The sequence below is a fragment of the Peromyscus leucopus genome, chromosome 6 (assembly GCF_004664715.2).
Source record: "Peromyscus leucopus breed LL Stock chromosome 6, UCI_PerLeu_2.1, whole genome shotgun sequence".
Classification (NCBI taxonomy): domain Eukaryota; kingdom Metazoa; phylum Chordata; class Mammalia; order Rodentia; family Cricetidae; genus Peromyscus; species Peromyscus leucopus.
In genome coordinates, this window is record NC_051068.1 from 70,192,403 (window position 1) to 70,210,982 (window position 18,580).

An 18,580-nucleotide genomic window follows, 5' to 3' on the forward strand; every position below is an offset into this window, starting at 1 on the left:
TTGACAACATGAACCTTTAATCCCAGCACTTAGGAGGCAGAGGCAGGCGGTTCTCTGTGAGTTTGAGGCCAGCCTGGTCTACATAGTGAGTTCCAGAACAGCCAGGGCTACTCAAAACAAAACAATCCCCGCCCCTCGCAAAAAAAAAAAAAAAAGAGAAAAAAAGAAAGAAAAAAAAAAGACAAAGAAATTAAAAAACAATTTTAAAAAGCTTGATCAAAAAAGCAAAATTCAATTAAGTTACGATGGGGTCAAGGGAGGCTGAGGCAGAAGGATCATGATTTTGAAGTCGTGTTGACTACAATGAGAACCCCACTTAAAAAGAAAACAAGGGGAGCAAGATGGCTCAGAGGGTAAAGACAACTCACCAAGCCTGGTGACCTGAGCTCTATTCCTGGGACCCACATAGTGGGACAAGAGAATTGACTCCTGAAAGTTGTCCTCTGACCTCCACATGCATGCTGGGGCACAGGTACCCAATACACAAGTAAGTAAATGTACTAATAAAACAAATGGTGCTGGAGAGACAGCTGAGCAGGTCAAAGTGCTTCCTGTTCTTGCAGAGGACCTGTCCCAGTTCCTGTCACCCACATAGGGCTCACAACTGTCTGTAATTCCAGTCCTAGAGGATCTGATGACCTCTTCTGGACTCCACTAGCACCAGGCGTGTGTCTGTGCGTGTGTGTGCGTGCGTGCGTGCGTGCGTGCGCGCGCGCGTAATATCCATCTACATAAACAGAAGTTTAACAAATCAAAAACGAAGAACTGGGATGAAGCACAGTACAGAGCACTGGTTTAGCGAGAGAGCTCACACAGAAGGCCCTGACTCCATCCTCAGCACCAAAACAAAACAGAATACGAACGAAACCCAGAATAACTGCACTAGGACAGAAATACTGGGCTTTTTCCGTTTAAGGTTTATTGAAAAATAAGCATGAATCAACTCCATACTACAACATGTGTTCTAAGAAGAGGATTCCAGCCTGATCACACACTGCCGTATATACAAGCAAAATACACATATAAAATAAAAATAAATAAATTTTAAAAGTACCACCCCTCAAAAAGAAGAATCAATGAGCAATCATGGAAGTATATGCCTGTAACATCAGCAACCAGGATGCTAGTTAAAGGCTAGCCTGGGATATATAGCAAGACTATGCCTTTAAAAACAAAACATGGGGCCGGGCAGTGGTGGTCACACTTTTAATCCCAGCACTCAGGAGGCAGAGCCAGGCAGATCTCTGTGAGTTCAAGGCCAGCCTGGTCTACAGATCAAGATCCAGTACACGCACCGAAGCTACACTGAGAAACCCTGTCTCGAAAAAACTAAAAAACCAAAAAACAAAACAAAACATGGGCTAAGCAGGGTAGTGTATGCCTTAATCCTAGCACCAGGGAGGCAGAGACAGGTGGAGTTCTAATCAAGGCCAGTCTGTTCTACACAGTGAGTTCCAGGACTGTCAGGGTCATGTGAAGAGACTGTCTCAGAAAAACAAAATGTAACACAGACCCACAAGATAAAAATCCAAAGGAAAAAAAAGAGAAAGAGATAAGGTGGAGGAGGAAGAAGAGAGAAAAGAAAAAGGAGGAATCAAACTGGTACGATCTCAAAACAAAAAATAAGGACAAAAGAATGAGAGAATATTCTAACATCCTACTATATCCATCAAAAGACAAAAAAGAACCATAACTTTTTAGCCCATCTATCAAAGTATATGTACACTAAAGTGTAAAATTAAAAAACTGCCTGGCAGTTTTTTGTTTGTTTGGTTGGTTTTTTTGAGACAGGGTTTCTCTGTGTAGCCCTGGGACTCACTTTGTAGACCAGGCTGACATCAAACTCACAGAGATCCTAACTAGAACAGACAGACTATACTTCCATTTCTTCTCATATTTTCATGCCGAGATTCTTTCATTATTTAAAAAAGTCCCAGCACTCGGGGAGGCAGAGGCAGGTGGATCTTTGTGAGTTTGAGGCCAGCCTGGTCTACAGAGCGAGATCCAGGAAAGGCGCAAGGCTACACAGAGAAACCCTGTCTCAAAAGTCTGTAAGCTGAAGAACACTAAAAATTAAACTACAAATGCGAACAGAGATGAAGAATTGAAATCCCCTCCCCCCCCCCTTTTTTTTTTTTGCTTTTTTGAGATAAGGTCTCATTGTATAGCCTGATAGCCTCAAATTCAAGAGATCCACCTGATTCTGCTCCCCATGTGCCACTACTGGCCATGGACAAAATATTTTATTTGGATCTTGAAATATGCACAACTATTCAAGTTCTTGCTAAATGAATGGAAAAAGAAAAGAAAAAATTTCATTCTTCTTAAATCCCAAAGCACAGTAAGGATTTACTTACTTCACTAGAGCAGCCGCTTCAGGAAGCACATCAGCAAATGATTCTCGGAATATGATTGCATTTTTCCTTTTGCAATTCTGTATGACGTCATTAGCAAGATAAAAGAGATTCAACCGGTGGGGATAAGTAGCTGGAGATGAAAGACAATAAAAAAAGTTACTTTATACTTAGTGCAACTTGTTCCAAATTTATTGTTTTCAAAGAGCTAATCTTTTATTACATTATTTTAAGCTTATGGGTGTTCTGCCTGCTTGTATGTACATCATATGCATGCAGTTTCATCATATGCATGCAGTGTCCATGGAGACCAGGAGAGGGCATCAGAGCAGCCAGTGTTCCCAAACTCTGAGCATCTCTCCAGCCCCAGTTAAGCATTTTTATATGAACTAATTACATGAATGAAATAGTGAATAATAAACAATTAACTAATAGATTAATTTATTAAATGTACTAAAACCCTAACCATTTGAGGTTAAATTTATGTTCATGGTATTCTTCAAGTAGACCACCTCACTCTGTAGATGTTTGGCACTAAAGGAAAAAAAATCCTTTAGTGGCTTTGACATGCTAAGACAAAATAAAGTTGTTTCTCCAACTATGTGAAAACCAAAAAAACAAAAACAAAAACAAAAAAGGGTTGAATAAAAAACTCAGTTTGTTACAAAAATATCAAGGCCAGTATAAAAAGTGCAACACCAAACTCGAATCAGAAATCAATTGTGTAAATAATGTTTAATAGTATGTTATACACAGATTCCTAGATCAACCAATCCAAACACTACTCACATAGCACCTAAGTCCAAGTCCTCTCGTTTACTGGCTGAAGTTACTTTAATTTTCTATGTTACAGTGTTCTGGGGATAATTTGACTCCATATATACATGAAGGGTAAGCTTTTCCAAGGCTCAACCTACCTAAGATTCACTGTTACATGTGGGGCAATTCCAATATTCACACAGATGATCCATGTTTCTCCCCACAGCCCCTTCTCTTTGCATACTCTCCTATTCCCACTACACTGGTTCTACAACTTCATCAGACATCAGTTTGTTTTCAAACTCCTCAGCCTCCTTTAGAATTCACTTTAGATTAATTCCAGAGTATTTGATACATTATTTAAATTACTCTTATCAAATTCCTCATTTTCTTTTCCTTCTCTACCTAATTTAGTGTTCTAGAACATGCATTCAACAAAAACCTAAATTTAGATTAGTCTAAATGAATGCTTTTACTGTACCTTTCTTTGCTGATTTTTTTTAAAAATTAGATTTAATAATTTTATTTTGTGTTTAGCCTGAAGGTATGCACATGCACCATTTCTCTATCCCTTTCTTTTCTGTTTCTCTCTTTTTCTTTTTTTGAGACAAAGTATTGGTGGTTGAATAAGAACGGTCCCCATAGGGTCATATATTTGAATGCTTAGTCACCAGAGAATAGAAATCTTTGACAAAATTAGAAGGATTAAGAGGGGAGGTGGTATAGAACCATGAAGGCTATATATATAGCATGGAGGTCCCTAGGACGACTGTGGCTTATAATAAATTTCGGTTTTAACTCAATTATTGGAAAAAAAAATAGCCAAACAAATGGAAACACATGAACTATGAACCAAAGGCTGAGGGGCCCCCTGCTGGATCAGGCCCTCTGAATAGGTGAGACAGTTGATTGGTTTGATCTGTTTGGGAGGCAACTAGGCAGTGGGACCAAGTCCTGGGCTCGTTGCATGAGTTGACTGTTTGAAACCTGGAGCTTATGCAGGGACACTTGGCTCAGTCTGGGAGGAGGGGACTGGACCTGCCTGGACTGAGTCTACCAGGTTGATCGCAGTCCTCGGGGGAGGCTTTGCCCTGGAGGAGGTGGGAATGGGGGGTGGCCTGGGGGGAGGGGAGGGGTGGAAGGGGGGAGAACAGGGGAACCCATGGCTGATATGTAGAACTGAATGGTATTGTAAAATAAAATAAAAGGAAAAAAAAAAAAAAGAGAGAGGGGAGGTGGTGCACACCTTTAATCCCAGCACTTGGGAGACAGAGGCAGGCAGATCTCTGTGAGTTCGAGGCCAGGCTGGGCTACAGAGTGAGTTCCAGGATAGCCTGGGCTACACAGAGAAACTCTGTCTGGAAAAACAAAAACAAACAAACAAACAAAAAAAGATTAGGAGATGTGGCCTTGTTGGAGGAAGTGTGTCACTGGGGGTGGGCTTTGGGGGTGGCCCAATCAGAGTGAGTCAGTCTCCCTCCCTCCCTCCCTCCCCCACTACCCCTCCTCTCCTGTGGATCAGGCTTTTTCACCACCAAGCTCCCTGCCACAGTGATAAGGGACCAAGCCTCTGACACTACAAACAAGCCTTCACGTGCTTCCAGTTGCCTTGCTCACTGTGTCTCTTCACAGCAACCACACAATGACTAAGACACAAGGTCTCACTATATAGGCCTGGAATTTGGTGGGTAGACCAGGCTGGCTTCAAACTCTAGAGATCTATCTGCCTGCCTCTACCTCCAGAGTTCATTCCTGTTTTTGAGGTAGTCTTGCATAGCCCAAGCTGGCCACAAACCCCTGATCCTCCTGACTCCACCTCCCAAACACCAGTGTTACAGGTGTGTGCTACCAGGTTTTGCTGCACCTTTAATTCTCCTGTTAGATTCTACTTAAGAAAAAGTCTACCAAGAAGGGAACTAAAGTCCTATGAGCTAAGTTTCCTTTCTCAACTGGGACCCTAGTGTTAACAATTCCTCCTCATGACCTTCAGCAGCACCTTCTCTCATTTGCTCTAAGAAGTATTTCACAATATACCATCCATGATACCCTCTACAGTACTCCAGCACTCTCATTCTTGAGACATAAGCTTACATGCTATTTTATAAACAAAGTAGAAACCAATAAAAGGAGAATTATCTTCTGTTAAAACAATTGACGAATCCCCATCTCATTACCCAGAGGAATTCTGACACCCTTAGTGGAAGCCTGAAAGACACTGGACAATTAAACAGTTCAAAACAAAACAAAGACAGACCAGCAGCAGCAAAACTCCCAACCTCCAAATCAAAAAGCCAAACACCCTGCCAAGTGTGGGGGCACATTCCTGTTTCCCAGTCCTAGGGAGTGAGTGAACAAAGGCAAGAAGATTAAAATTGCAGGGTCAGCCTTGTGATACATAGCAAGCGTGAGGTTATCCTGGGGCATATAGGACCCTGTCTCAAAACAACAAAACTCCTAAAATATTAATAACTGGAGAACGTGGGTAAAGGTACACAGTAAAGTGTTTTTAAAATTTGAAATTTAAACTCTTGGATTACAGGTATGAGCTTGAATTTCAAACTTCAAAAGTAACTTCTTAATATGTTATGTTTGATTTATTTTTCACCTGTCTTTCCTCCTCTCAAGAACTTTAAGCCCTCCAAACTGGACTAGAGGTATAGCTCCATGGTCAAATACCTACACTAAGAGTGATGAGTAGGGGCAGGTGGATCTCTGAGTTCAAGGTCAGCCTGGTCTAAGGGTAGCCAGGACTTAGATCTGTCTTTTAAAGAAAACACCAAGATTACTAAGACTCAGGTTTGACTGGGAGCAAGGGTTTTGCCTGTTTTACTTACTGTTGGATTCTAACTAGTTCTCTGTATCTATTTTTTTATTTGTCTATCATGCTTTTTGAGCCAGAGGTCTTGCTAAATTAGCTCAGGCTGTCCTTTGAACCACTGATCTCTAAATGCTAAAATTATAGGGTGTTCTCCTATATCCATGTATCAGGGTCTTGTTCTTGCTAGGTAAGCAATCTACCAGTTATACCTAGCCTAGCCCTTTCAATTTTTTCCCCCTTTTTTGTATCTTGAGACAGACTCTAAATTTGCCCAGGCTGTCCCTTGAATTTGGAATTGTCCTATTTCAGCCTCCAGAGTGTGCCACCATACTTCAGTTTCTATTTTTTAAATGGACAAATGAAGGAAAATGAGAAGACAAATACAGGGAAAAAGACAATAAACAAAATAAGTAGCCTTAATTTATCTTGGTTAGTCACCCCCTAAGGCTTCTGGTAGCATAGGTTAAACAGGGCTGAGACCCTGTCTAAGGTAGGGAAGCTACAGCAGAAATAAATCTAGATACAAAGTCACTGTTGTCACATTAACCACTCAACACTCTAAAGCTAAGCATCAAATCCCAGCACTCAGAGGCAATCTCTGTGAGTTCGAGGCAGCCTGGGCTTTAGCTTACGCATGTCTCGAAAAACCAAAAAAAAAAAAAAAAAGAAAGCTAAGCACTCAAGCGTTTTTTTAATTTTTTTAATCACTATGGAAATGTAGAAAGGGGTTAACAGAAAAATGAGGGTTATTGGTTTTGTTTGTTTGAGATAGAGTCTTATATGGTCCAAGCTGGCCTCAATTTATTATGTATTTAAGGATAACCTTGAGCTGAACCTCCTGCCTCTCTACTTCCCTACCACCCTGCCCAGTTTTATGTGGTGCTGGGGATCAAATCCAGGGCTCTGTGAAGCACCCTAAGCAAGCACATTGGCTACAATTGAATTGGCTACATTCCCAAACACTGGACTACTGATTAAAACTGTTAGCCTGGTAGCAGAAAGACTGGATAACTTTTTTTTTTTTTTTTTTTTTTTTTTTTTTTTTTTTTTTTGAGACAGGGTTTCTCTGTGTAGTTTCGGTGCCTGTCCTGGACCTCGCTCTGTAGACCAGGCTGGCCTCAAACTCACAGAGATCCACCTGCCTCTGCCTCCCAAGTGCTGGGATTAAAGGCGTGCGTCACTGCAAGACTGGGTAACTTTTAACATGGTAATATTAGTATTTTATGTCTACCTGTCAAAAACGTTCAGGGGCAAAACTGAGAGATGGCTCAGCAGCTAAGGGCAATTGCTCCTCTTCTAGAAGACCAAGGTTCACGACTGCTTGTGACTACCTGAGATCTCTTACAGCCACACTTTGAATACTGCAGACACATGGTACATACCTATTCAGGCACTTACACAAACACAGTAAATAAATAAATAAACTTTTAAAAAGAAAAAAGGTCAAGTGGGGGCTAGAGAGATGGTTCCTTGGTTAAGAGCACTGGTTCTTCTTCCAGAGGACCAGAATTAGATTTCCAGCACCCACGTAGCAGCTCACACAACCCTAGGGGATCTGATTTTGGCTTCTATAGACACAAACATGGTACACAGACATACATGCAGGCAAAACACCCATACACATCCAATAATAATAATAATAATAATAATAATAATAATAATAATAGTAGTAGTAGTAGCAGTAATAGTAAATTTTTAAATGGTCAAAGGCAATTAAACAGAAAGAAATCTGGGACCATAGAGAAATACTAATAAATGGAAAAACAAGTATCTTTACAAAGACAAAGAGATAGAGCAACATGAAAATGCAATTTTTTCCCTAAATTTGTTGTTAGTATGCCAACAAATATTTAAGAAATTTAACTGTTTACTTGCTGAATGAATGAAATACTATCAATTACACTGTATATTCTCATATTTCTTTTTCTTTTCTTTTTACTTTCTTTTTTTGGTTTTTCGAGACGGGGTTTCTCTGTGTAGCTTGGCGTCTTTCCTGGAACTTACTCTGTAGCCCAGGCCATCTCGAACTCACAGAGATCCACCTGGCTCTGCCCCCCAAGTGCTGTGATTAAAGCCACCACCCGCACCCCAGCTTATTCTCATATTTCTTAGCAAGATTTTTATGAGAAAAAAATAAACTGGGTATGCTGGCACATGCCTTTAGACCTAGTACTTGGGAGACAGATTCAAGTGGATCTCTGTAAGTTCAAGGCCAACATGACTTACATAGCGAGTTCTAGGATAGCCAGAACTACACAGAGAGACCCTGTCTTGAAAATGAATGAATGAATGAATATTGTGGATACTCTAATTAGCAAACAATTTCAGACACTTTCAAGTCTAATCTCATGTCACATTTATAGAACCTAAGTCCTTAGTTAATTTTAATATACATTGAAAAGGGGAACCATATCCAACCTAAAATTCAAAGTAGTCTAAACTTTTTAAGACATTAGTTCAAGGGCCATCGAGATGGTTCATAGGGTAAAGGTACTTGCTGCCAAGCCTGCGCACCTGAGTCCACTTGCTGGGACCCACATGGTGGAAAGAGAGAACCACCAAGTCATTCTCTGACCGCCACACATGTCTGTCTGTCCGTCTGTCTCTTTCTCTCTCTCATACACACACACAAATGAATGAATGAATGAAACGGAATGAATGAATGAATGAAAACAAAAGAAAACAGCAGTCCAGGGACTAGGGAGATGACTTATGGGTAATAGTGCTTGCTGCACAAGCATGACGTTCTGAGTTTGAATTCACAGTACCCATGTAAAAGTCAGAGATGGCTAGGCACGTCTGTGACCCACCCCAGTGATAAAGACAGGCGGATCTCACACCCGGTAAGTACTAACCCTGCTCTCTCCCATTTAATGTCATGAACCATTCTACATGTTAGCATTGTTTTTAGCTAAGGTATAAATTACTTGGAAACACAATTTCTTTATCACCCCTCTACTTCTCACAGTGCTAAAACCACATTTTATCTTTTCTTTACTTTTTTTTTTTAAGATTTATTTACTTATTATGAATACAATGTTCTGCCTACATGCCAGAAGAGGCACCAGATCTCATTACAGATGGTTGTGAGCCACCATGCTGTTGCTGGGAATTGAACTCAGGTCCTCTAGAAGAGCAGCCAGTGCTCTTAACCTCTGAGTCATCTCTCCAGCCCTCTTTTTTTCTTTAAGGCAGGATCTCACTATGTAGTCCTGGCTAGTCTAACAGGTATTTGCCTGCTTCTGCCTCCCAGTGCTGGGCTACATTTCCTCTTTTTCTCATCTTCAGTGAGTACTATTACTACCAGTATGACATTAGTAAAGAGAAACATAATATGCCTGCTGTAGTACTTTAAATGGAACTGGCCCCCATAATCTCACAGCAAGTGGCACTATTAGGAGGTGTGGCCTTGTTGGAGGAAGTGTGTCACTGTGGGCTTTAGGTTTCCTATGCTCGGGTACCACCCAGTGTCAGTGACTTCCTGATGCCTGCAAGATGTAGGACTCTCAGCTACTCCTCCAGCACCACATCAGCCTGCACTCGCCATGTTCCCCACCATGATGACAATGGACTGAACCTCTGAAACTGTAAGCGAGCCACCCCAATTAATTGTTTTATTGGTAAGAGTTGCCGTGGTAATGATGTCTTTTCACAGCAATAGAAACCCTAAGACAGCTGCTATAGACAAGATAATCCATAAAGCTTTTCCATTGTAGACTTAGAATACATCAATTCTCTTACAAACACCTTGGTAACTACACTTCCCCCCCCCTTTTTTTTTTTTTTTTTTTTGGTTTTTCGAGTCAGGGTTTCTCTGTGTAGCTTTGCGCCTTTCCTGGAACTCACTCTGTAGTCCAGGCTGGCCTCGAACTCACAGAGATCCGCCTGGCTCTGCCTCCCGAGTGCTGGGATTAAAGGTGTGCGCCACCACCGCCCGGCAGTAACTACACTCTTGTGGGCTTTTTTTTAAATGTGTATGGGTGTTTTGCCTGCGTGTATGTCTGTGTACCATGTGCATGCCTGGTGCCCTCAGAAGCCAAAGAAACTGTGTTAGACAGTTGTGAACCCCAATATAGGTACAGGAATTGAACCCAGGTCCTCTGAAAGAGCAGCCAGTATTTTTATTAAGCGCTAAGCACCTTTTTAACCTGGTAACTGCACTCTTTTTCTTTGTTTTGTTTTTTTTTCGAGACAGGGTTTCTCTGTGTAGTTTTGGCGCCTATCCTGGATCACTCTGTAGACCAGGTTGGCTTCGAATTCACAGAGATCTGCCTGGCTCTGCTTCTCAGGAAACTACACAGAGAAACCCTGTCTCAAAAAAAAAAAAAAAAAAAAAAAAGCGTTTACCACCACTGCCTGGCTCAAACTGCACTCTTTTTTTTTTTTTTTTTTTTTTTTTTTTTTTTTTTTAGGTTTATTTATTATGTATACAGTGCTCTGTCCGCATGTATGCCTTCATACCAAAAGAGGGCACCAGATCTCATTCTAGATGGCTGTGAGGCACCATGTAGTTGCCAGGAATTGAATTCAGAACCTCTGGAAGAATAGCCAGTGCTCCTAACCTCTGAGCCATCTCTCCAGCCCTCAATTGCACTCTTAAAGCTTATACATATCACAAGAATCTCACTACGTTTTAGTCCAGTTCTTGGGGATCTGATGTCCCATTCTGACCTCTGTGAGCACTAGGCACACATGCAGTACACAGACATACATGTAAGCGAAACACTCATACACATAAAATTAAATATGTTAGACCCCAAAATCTTGGGTCTCAAATGGGCGCCCCAAGAACCCAGACTCTGGTCCAGTTGATGCAATAGCAAGAGGTGTTTATTGATGCGGCTGTATAGTCGGCAAACTCTGCTTCAAAGAGCAAGAGTCGCCTCTTACTGTAGCCACATGGGGGCTTTTAAAGGAAAACCCCACAAAAGCCATAAGATTACAATTCCCATACAATTTCGTTTCACAAGATCATGGTCTGATCACAGAGTGGGTACAGTCACGACCACATGTACATTCTTCCTAAAACCTCAAGGGGGGTATCAGGGCGGGAGTGGAGTTTACACAAAGGTCACAGTGGTCCTTCCTGGAACACCTGCAACTATCCCAGTCACAGTTGAGCACATCTCTTAACAGAAATCTTTTTACATTGTTACAGGGGTGGTTGAATACTGATTGAGTCAGCTTGCCCCTTGGAACTAGATTTTTAGTTTCTCATTTCCTGGGGCTTGGGGGTGTAAGCCTGAAGGGTTAGGGTCTTTCAAAATAAATCTTTTGAAAATAAAATAAATTAAAAAAAAAAATTCCCTTATCTCTTAAGCCAAAGACCAGGTAGCCCCTCTCGTCCAACTGTATGACCCTTCCAAACACTGTCTCCTCATTCATACCAACAGGATACTAATAACAGTTTCTTTCTGTCCAAAGTAGTTGTCAAGATTATGTGACAGGAAACGTAAACTTTCAAGTTCAGCATCTAGTACATGACTGGTGAAGTATGAACTAACAGTACACAATTCTTTTCAGGCACCCTACAGACGCCAGTGCCATCTAGTTCAAATCTGCTCTCATTATCTGTTCTTCCCAAATTCCCAGCCACCAGAGATACAGAGAACTTATGTTCCAAGTGTTCCTCTAAATTACATCCACAACATTCAACTCTCAAGCTTATCAAGTTCTACTTTCTAAATACTTCCAGGATGTTTCTCCTCCTCTGTTTTAATTCAAACTTGGTCAGATTATGTAACAGTCTCCTAACATTTCCTCCACTTTATGTCACTATGTACCTCTGGCTGGCCTTGAACTCACTATTATTTTTAGAAACTAATATCAGTTTCAGATACTGCAGTTTGTAATCCTCTTTAAATAACAGAACACAGTATTTTTTCCTCCTTTTATTTGAGACAGGATCTATGTAGCCCAGGCTGGTCTTAAACTATGGAATTAAGGCTAGCCTTCCACTCCTGATCCTCCTGCCTCTATTCCCAAGTGCTGAGCTACATAGGCCAGGGGTACATTTGACTTCACGAAATACAAAAATGTCGTTGGTATAACACCGAACAGCTTCACATCTTTCCCACTAACCCACTGTCTAGCCCAGGCTCCCTGTAACTTGGTATGTAACTTAGGCTGGCTCTGATCTTGCTTTGGCTCCCCTGGTACTGGAATTACAAGGGCACACCAAGCTTCATTACTTTCCTGATTTTTTTTTTTTTAATAGAGCTTCACCAAGTAGCCCTAGCTGGCCTCAAACTCAGAACCCCCACCTGCCTCTGCCACCACACCAAGCTTCTTCCTTACTTTAATGTCATCTACACCTACATCTCACCCAGTCTGGGAAACTGCCCACTCACTTCTCTCTACTGTGGTCACCTTTTCAACCTCTAAGTCAAGAGTGCTTGGCATGTGTCTCAGTGGGAGAGTCTGCCCAGCTTTACAATGCCCTGGGTTTAACTCCGGCACCCCTGGCATATCTCACAAAATATGGACCTAAGGAGAAAAAAGGATTACCTCATGATTAGGGCAACTTTTCCTAAATTAGTCAAGAGAAAATTGGAAATTCAGCCTTCTTTTCTTTTCTTTTTGGAGACACAGGCTCATATAGCATAGGTTGGCCCAACTCACTATGAAGCCAGGAATGATCCTGAATTCTTCTGCCTCCACTTAAAGCTCAGCAGTTCTGAAGTGCTGACCAAACAAGAGAGAACCTGAGAGAAGCACTAACTTGGAAAGGTGAAATGTAACAAGAGATACTGAAGTCCAGTGCAGCCAAGTACAGTACACACATAGTAACTACAAAGGTGCTCCAGGCAAAGACCAGAGTCAGGTGCAAAGCCTGCAGCAGCTAAGGACTGATCTTCAGTGTAGTTCTGTTTTTAATTATTTTTATTTTATGTGTATGTGTGTTTTACCTGTATGTATGTGTGTATGTATGTGTGTGTATGTATGTATGCATGTATGTATGTTTGTGTTACATGTGCGTGCAAGGTGCCCAAGGCCAGAAGAGGGTGTCAGATTCCCAGAACTGAAGTTACACAGAGTTCTGAGGCCATGTGGATGCTGGGTCCTCTAGAGAGCAGCAAGTGCTCTTAACTGCTAAGCCACCACACCTGTCCCAGCAGCTAGTGATTTCGATATGATAGTCCATGTTTACTGTTACATTTTTACAGACTCAGGTCTTTATTAGATGGCTAAGAATATGATCGTTTATGATATATTAAATATCTGGGCCTTGCTAGATCAATTTCAGCTTTATGAATTCTAAAGGTTTTCAGTAAAATCCATTTAAAATTTCAGGGATTTGGTAGTATATACCTGTAATCTCAGCCCTGATGCAGATCAGTTCAAGACCAGTCTGGCCTACATAGTGAGATCCAGGATAGTGGAGGCTGCCTTGTGAGACCCTTTCTCAAGACAAAAATCAAAGAGCTTAAGGATAGCCTTGGCTACTACATTAAGACTCTGACTCTCTCTCTCTCTCTCTCTCTCTCTCTCACACACACACACACACACACACACACACACATTAAGCAACACCTTTTCGCTGATTTGGTGCTGTGTGTACCCTCTGGTCTTCTGACACTTAGGCTCATAAGATGCCTTCTTTCACCCCATTTCTGAAGCCCTACAAACAGATACAGTTACTTTCTGCTCTGCCATTAGAGGTCTCTCAGAAATGTTTATGTAACCAAGTTTCCCAGCATATGTGCTATGAAACAACAGTCACATGAAGAAGTGGATTTACCAGGCAGGTGGTACATACCTGGAATCCACTTAGGAAGTGAGACACAAGCATCAGGAGCCTGAGGCTGTTCTTACCTATCTCATGAGGGAGTCCGTGGTCAAATAAGTATACAAAATGCCAAATATCCTAATCTCCAATCTTCGAGGAAGTTCAAGAAACATTTATCAATGGTAATTAAAGTTTCACAGCGTGAAAGTAGGTTTAATTGCAATTTGGTAGCACCTCACTTTAAACTTGTTTTTTGAGACAACATTCTCTGTTTAACAGTCCTGGCTGTCCTGGAACTCACCCTGTAGACCAGGCCGGCCTCAAACTCACAGAGATCCACTTTACTCAGCCTCCAAAGTACTGGGATTAAAGGTGTACGCCACCACCACCTGGCTAGCATCTCACTTTAAAAATAGCATTCTTGGACTGGAGAGATGACTCACAGGCTAAGAACACTGGCTGCTCTTCCAGAGGTCCTGAGTTCAATTCCCAGCAATCACATGGTGGCTCACAACTATCAATAATGAGATCTGGTACTCTCTTCTGGCCTGCAGGCATACATGCAGAAAGAACACTGTATACATTTAAAAAAAAAAAAATCTTTAAAAAAAAATGGCATTCTTGGGCTGTAGTAACTGCACTGGCCGTTCTTCCAGAGGATCCATGTTTGATTACACACACACACACACACACACACACACACACACACACACACACAGTAACTCCAGTTCTTAGAGGTCTGGTACCTTTTCTTGGTCTCCATAAACACTGCTCACACATGATGCACAGACACACGTGTAGGCAAAACACCTATATACATAAAATAAGGGTCAAAAGATGTTTTTTAATTTAAAAAATGGCATTCTCAACATTACCATATTTTGGGAAATGTATGATCATGAATCTTCAATGCTATTCTGTCACTATTTTGCTATATTCTATGCACATTTATTTGTTCACACATGTGCTACAAACTGTAGTCTAAGAAATGTAAGATGATAGAAATAAATTATTTTATTTTCTGCAACTCTAGAGATTGAGCCTAGGTATGACACATGCTGAGCAGTCTCCCTGTGAGCCACATCCCTAGTTCTAGATATTCATAACCTAGGTGATTCTGTAATACATTGTGTGAGAGTGCTCCACAAATGAGTCCCCGGTGCTCTTCACTTTCCTCTATCAGGTTTTTACTTGCCCAGGCTAACCTTAAAACCCTTGTTTCAAACATTCTACATATGTGGAATTACAGCATGTGGCGCCATGCGCAGATCATGTTTTCTAAAGATTTACTCAGCCAGGTGGTGGTGGTACATGACTTTAATCCCAGCTCTGGGAGACAGAGGCAGGCAGATCTCTGTGAGTTTGAGGCCAGCCTGGTCTACAGAGTGAGTTCCAGGAAAGCTAGAGCTACTACACAGAGAAACCTTGTTTCGAAAAACCAGAAAAAAAAAAGATTTATTCGTTTGTGTTTATGCATATGTGTGTTTGCCTGTGCAACTCTCTAGCACCGGAGTTACAGATGGTTGTGAGCGAACATGTGGGTGCTGGGAAATAAACCTGATCCTCTCCAAGAGCAGAAAGCACTCTCAACTGCTCTAGCTACCTACTACCAGGTTTGAACAGTTATTTTTATTATTTACAAACCAGGTGTGAGACTTGGGGCTGTAGTTCAATGGCAGAGTACTTGCCTAGCAAACATGAAGACCTAGATCCAACCCCCAATACTGCCAAAAAAATAAAAAGTAAATGAATAAACTGGTGTGACAGTTTTTACCAGTAAACCTAGAACTAGGAAAATGAAGGAAGCTCAGAAGTTCAAGGTCGTCCTCCACTACATAAATTCAAGGCTAGTCTGGGCTACATAACACCTTCTTTAATTTCAGCACTTGGGAGACAAAGGCAGGTTGATTTAAGTGACTTTGGACCAGCTATACAGTGAGACTGTCAAAAACCAGAAAAGGAGGGGTGACAACAACAACCAAGAACTAGCAAGATGGTTCAGTGGGTACAAGTACTCACATGCTAGGAGAAAACCAACTTCCAGAACACGACTTCTGACCTACACACACACACACACACACACACACACACACACACACACACACACACAATCATTTATACCCCAATAAATGAATAAAGGAAAAGAAACTAAACACAAAAACTAATACATTTAAAAAATAAAATGTAGTATTTTATCATGTATCAAGCTTTCTAAATGTCAAATAGTCTACAAAGCATTTTATGTAAATTATTTAAATTCTTCATTTACCGGGTTGTGGTGGCACACAGAGCCTGTGATTCCAGCACTCCAAGAGAGAGGCAGGCAAATCTCTGAGTTCAAGGCCAGCCTAGTTTACAGTACAAGTTCCAGGACAGCTAGGGCTACACAGAGAAAACCCTGTGTGTGGGGGTGGGGTGGGGATGGGGGTCTCCATTTCACTATAATGTGAGTTTTACTGTTATTCCCATTTAAAAGCATTAAGAAGTTAACTACTGGGAGCTGGGGAAGTGGTTCCAAAGGAACCAGGTTCAAGAAGTTTCTTTTTTTTTTTGAGACAGGGTTTCTCTGAATTGCCTGGCTAGGACTCCAGTTCCAGGAGATTCAATGCTCTCCATGACAATGTATCCACACTGTGCACACACAAAACACCCAGAAATATAAAATAAAAACAGATAGAACTTAAAACAAAAAAAGCTGGGCAGTGGTGGTTCACACCATTAATCAAATAGTCTACAAAGCATTTTATGTAAATTATTTAAATTCTCCATTTAGCTGTGGTGGCACATGAAGCCTTTGATTCCAGCATTCCAAGGGAAAGGCAGGCAAATCTGAGTTTGATCCCAGCAGAGGCAGGTGGATCTGAGTTCAAGACCACCCTGGTCTACAGAATGAGTTCCAGGACAGCGAGGGCTACACAGAGAAACCTTATCTTGAAAAACAAAAACAAACAATTAAGTTAACTACCGACTATAACAATTCAAAGCTCATGTTCTCTACTAGCTAATTAATATACGGGGTATATATCTCCCTTATCTATAAACTAAACACAATTGTTTATAACCTCTATAGTAGTTATTCTCAAAGTGAGAACTGGGGTCAGACTTAAAAATCCATTAATCAAGTCCTTTCTATGCTGTATGATGTCATCTGGGTGCTGAATGCCTCTGCTGAGGACTACCTTTTAACTAGGAGTTAGGGTGCCATGTCTCAGTAAATATGCACATATAAGTAAATACACTAGCATCTTATGAGAAGGCTACTAAGAAAATAAGACAAGGTAATATGATAAGAAGAGCAAGGAAAGACTGGAGAGAGGACTCAGCAGTTAGGAGCACTGACTGCTCTTCCAGAGGACCCAGGTTCAATTCCCAGCAACCACATGGCAGCTCACACCTATCTGTAACTCCAGTTCCAGGGCTTCTGACACCCTCACACAGACATACTTGCAGGCAAAACACCAATGCACATAAAATAAAAATAAATTACATATTTTAAAAAAAAAAAGCCGCGTGGTGGTGGCTCATATCTTTGATCCCAGCAGGGGCAGGCAGATCTCTGTGAAGCCAGTCTGGTCTACAGAGTGAGTTCTAGGACAGGTTCCAAAGCTACACAGAAAAACTGTCTTCTGTCTTGAAGCACAAATTTCAAATAACTCAACTTAATAGTTTGAAGATTTATTTTTATTCTGAGATAATGTGCTTCTAATTCTAATAGTTTGTAAAATAGTAATTCTATCAATGGCAGCATTTTATGCTCTTTGGCAAAAAAAAAAAAAAAAAAAAAAAAAAAAAAAAAAAAAAAAAAAAAACACCTTAAGATTTCACACACATTAGCCAGGCAGTGGTGGCGCATGCCTTTAATCCCAGCACTCAGGAGGCAGAGGCAGGCGGATCTCTGTGAGTTCAAGGCCAGCCTGGTCTACAGAGTGAGATCCAGGACAGGCACCAAAACTACACAGAGAAACCCTGTCTCAAAAAACCAAAAAGAAAAAAAAAAAAAAAAAAGATTTCACACATCAGGAAAAAGAAAAACTAAATTTGGGAGATGGTTCAGTCTCTAAAGCACTTCAGTGGAGGGAGACGGCTCAGCTCTCTAGGGCTCACTGCCAAGGCAACAAGCACCAGGCCAAGGGCAGTGAGGGATCCTGTCTTTAAAAAAAAAAAAAAAGCCGGGCGGCGGCGGCGCATGCCTTTAATCCCAGCACTCGGGAGGCAGAGGCAGGCGGATCTCTGTGAGTTCGAGGCCAGCCTGGGCTACCAAGTGAATTCCAGGAAAGGCGCAAAGCTACACAGAGAAACCCTGTCTCGAAAAACCAAAAAAAAAAAAAAAAAAAAAAGGTGGGGCTGAAGAGATGGATCAGTGGTTAAGAGCACTGACTGCTCTTCTAGAGGACCAGGGTTCGATTCCCAGCACCCACATGGCAGCTCATAACCGTAATTCCAGTTCCAGGGGACCCAACACCCATGGCAAAACACCAACACACATAAAATAAAAAAGAAAGTTAAAAAAAATTTTAAAGGCTTGGGGGAAGGTCGGTTCCTCAGCAGTTAAGAGCACTGTTGCCCTTGCAGAGGACCTGAGTTAAGATTGTCAGCACCTACATGGTGGTTCACAACCACGTGTGACTCCAGTTGAAGAGGTTCTGATGCCACCTTCTGACCTCTGTGGGCACGTCATGCACATAGTACACAGATATACATGGAGGCAAAGAACTCAAATGCAAAAATTAAAAAAAAAATCTTTAAAAAAAAAAAAGGTGGAACACCGCCAAGGATGCTCTCTGAATGAAGGCTACCTAGTATACACCATTCATATGAACACGCACACACACAAGTTAGTGGAGGAGCTGGATACAGTGGTGCACATCTGTCATCACAGCACTAGGGAAGCCAAGGCAGGGGAACCGCTAACAGTTTTGA

The 18,580-nt window shown here is 41.4% G+C and overlaps 1 protein-coding gene across 1 annotated transcript in view; it reads right to left on the reverse strand.

The window, feature by feature from the left end:
* Positions 1-18,580, reverse strand: part of Rprd2 (regulation of nuclear pre-mRNA domain containing 2) — a 59,347-nt gene that overhangs the window by 27,255 nt on the left and 13,512 nt on the right. Inside the window, 1 exon segment of the mRNA XM_028856271.2 lies at positions 2,358-2,487. Coding sequence (XP_028712104.2) covers positions 2,358-2,487 — 130 coding nt within the window.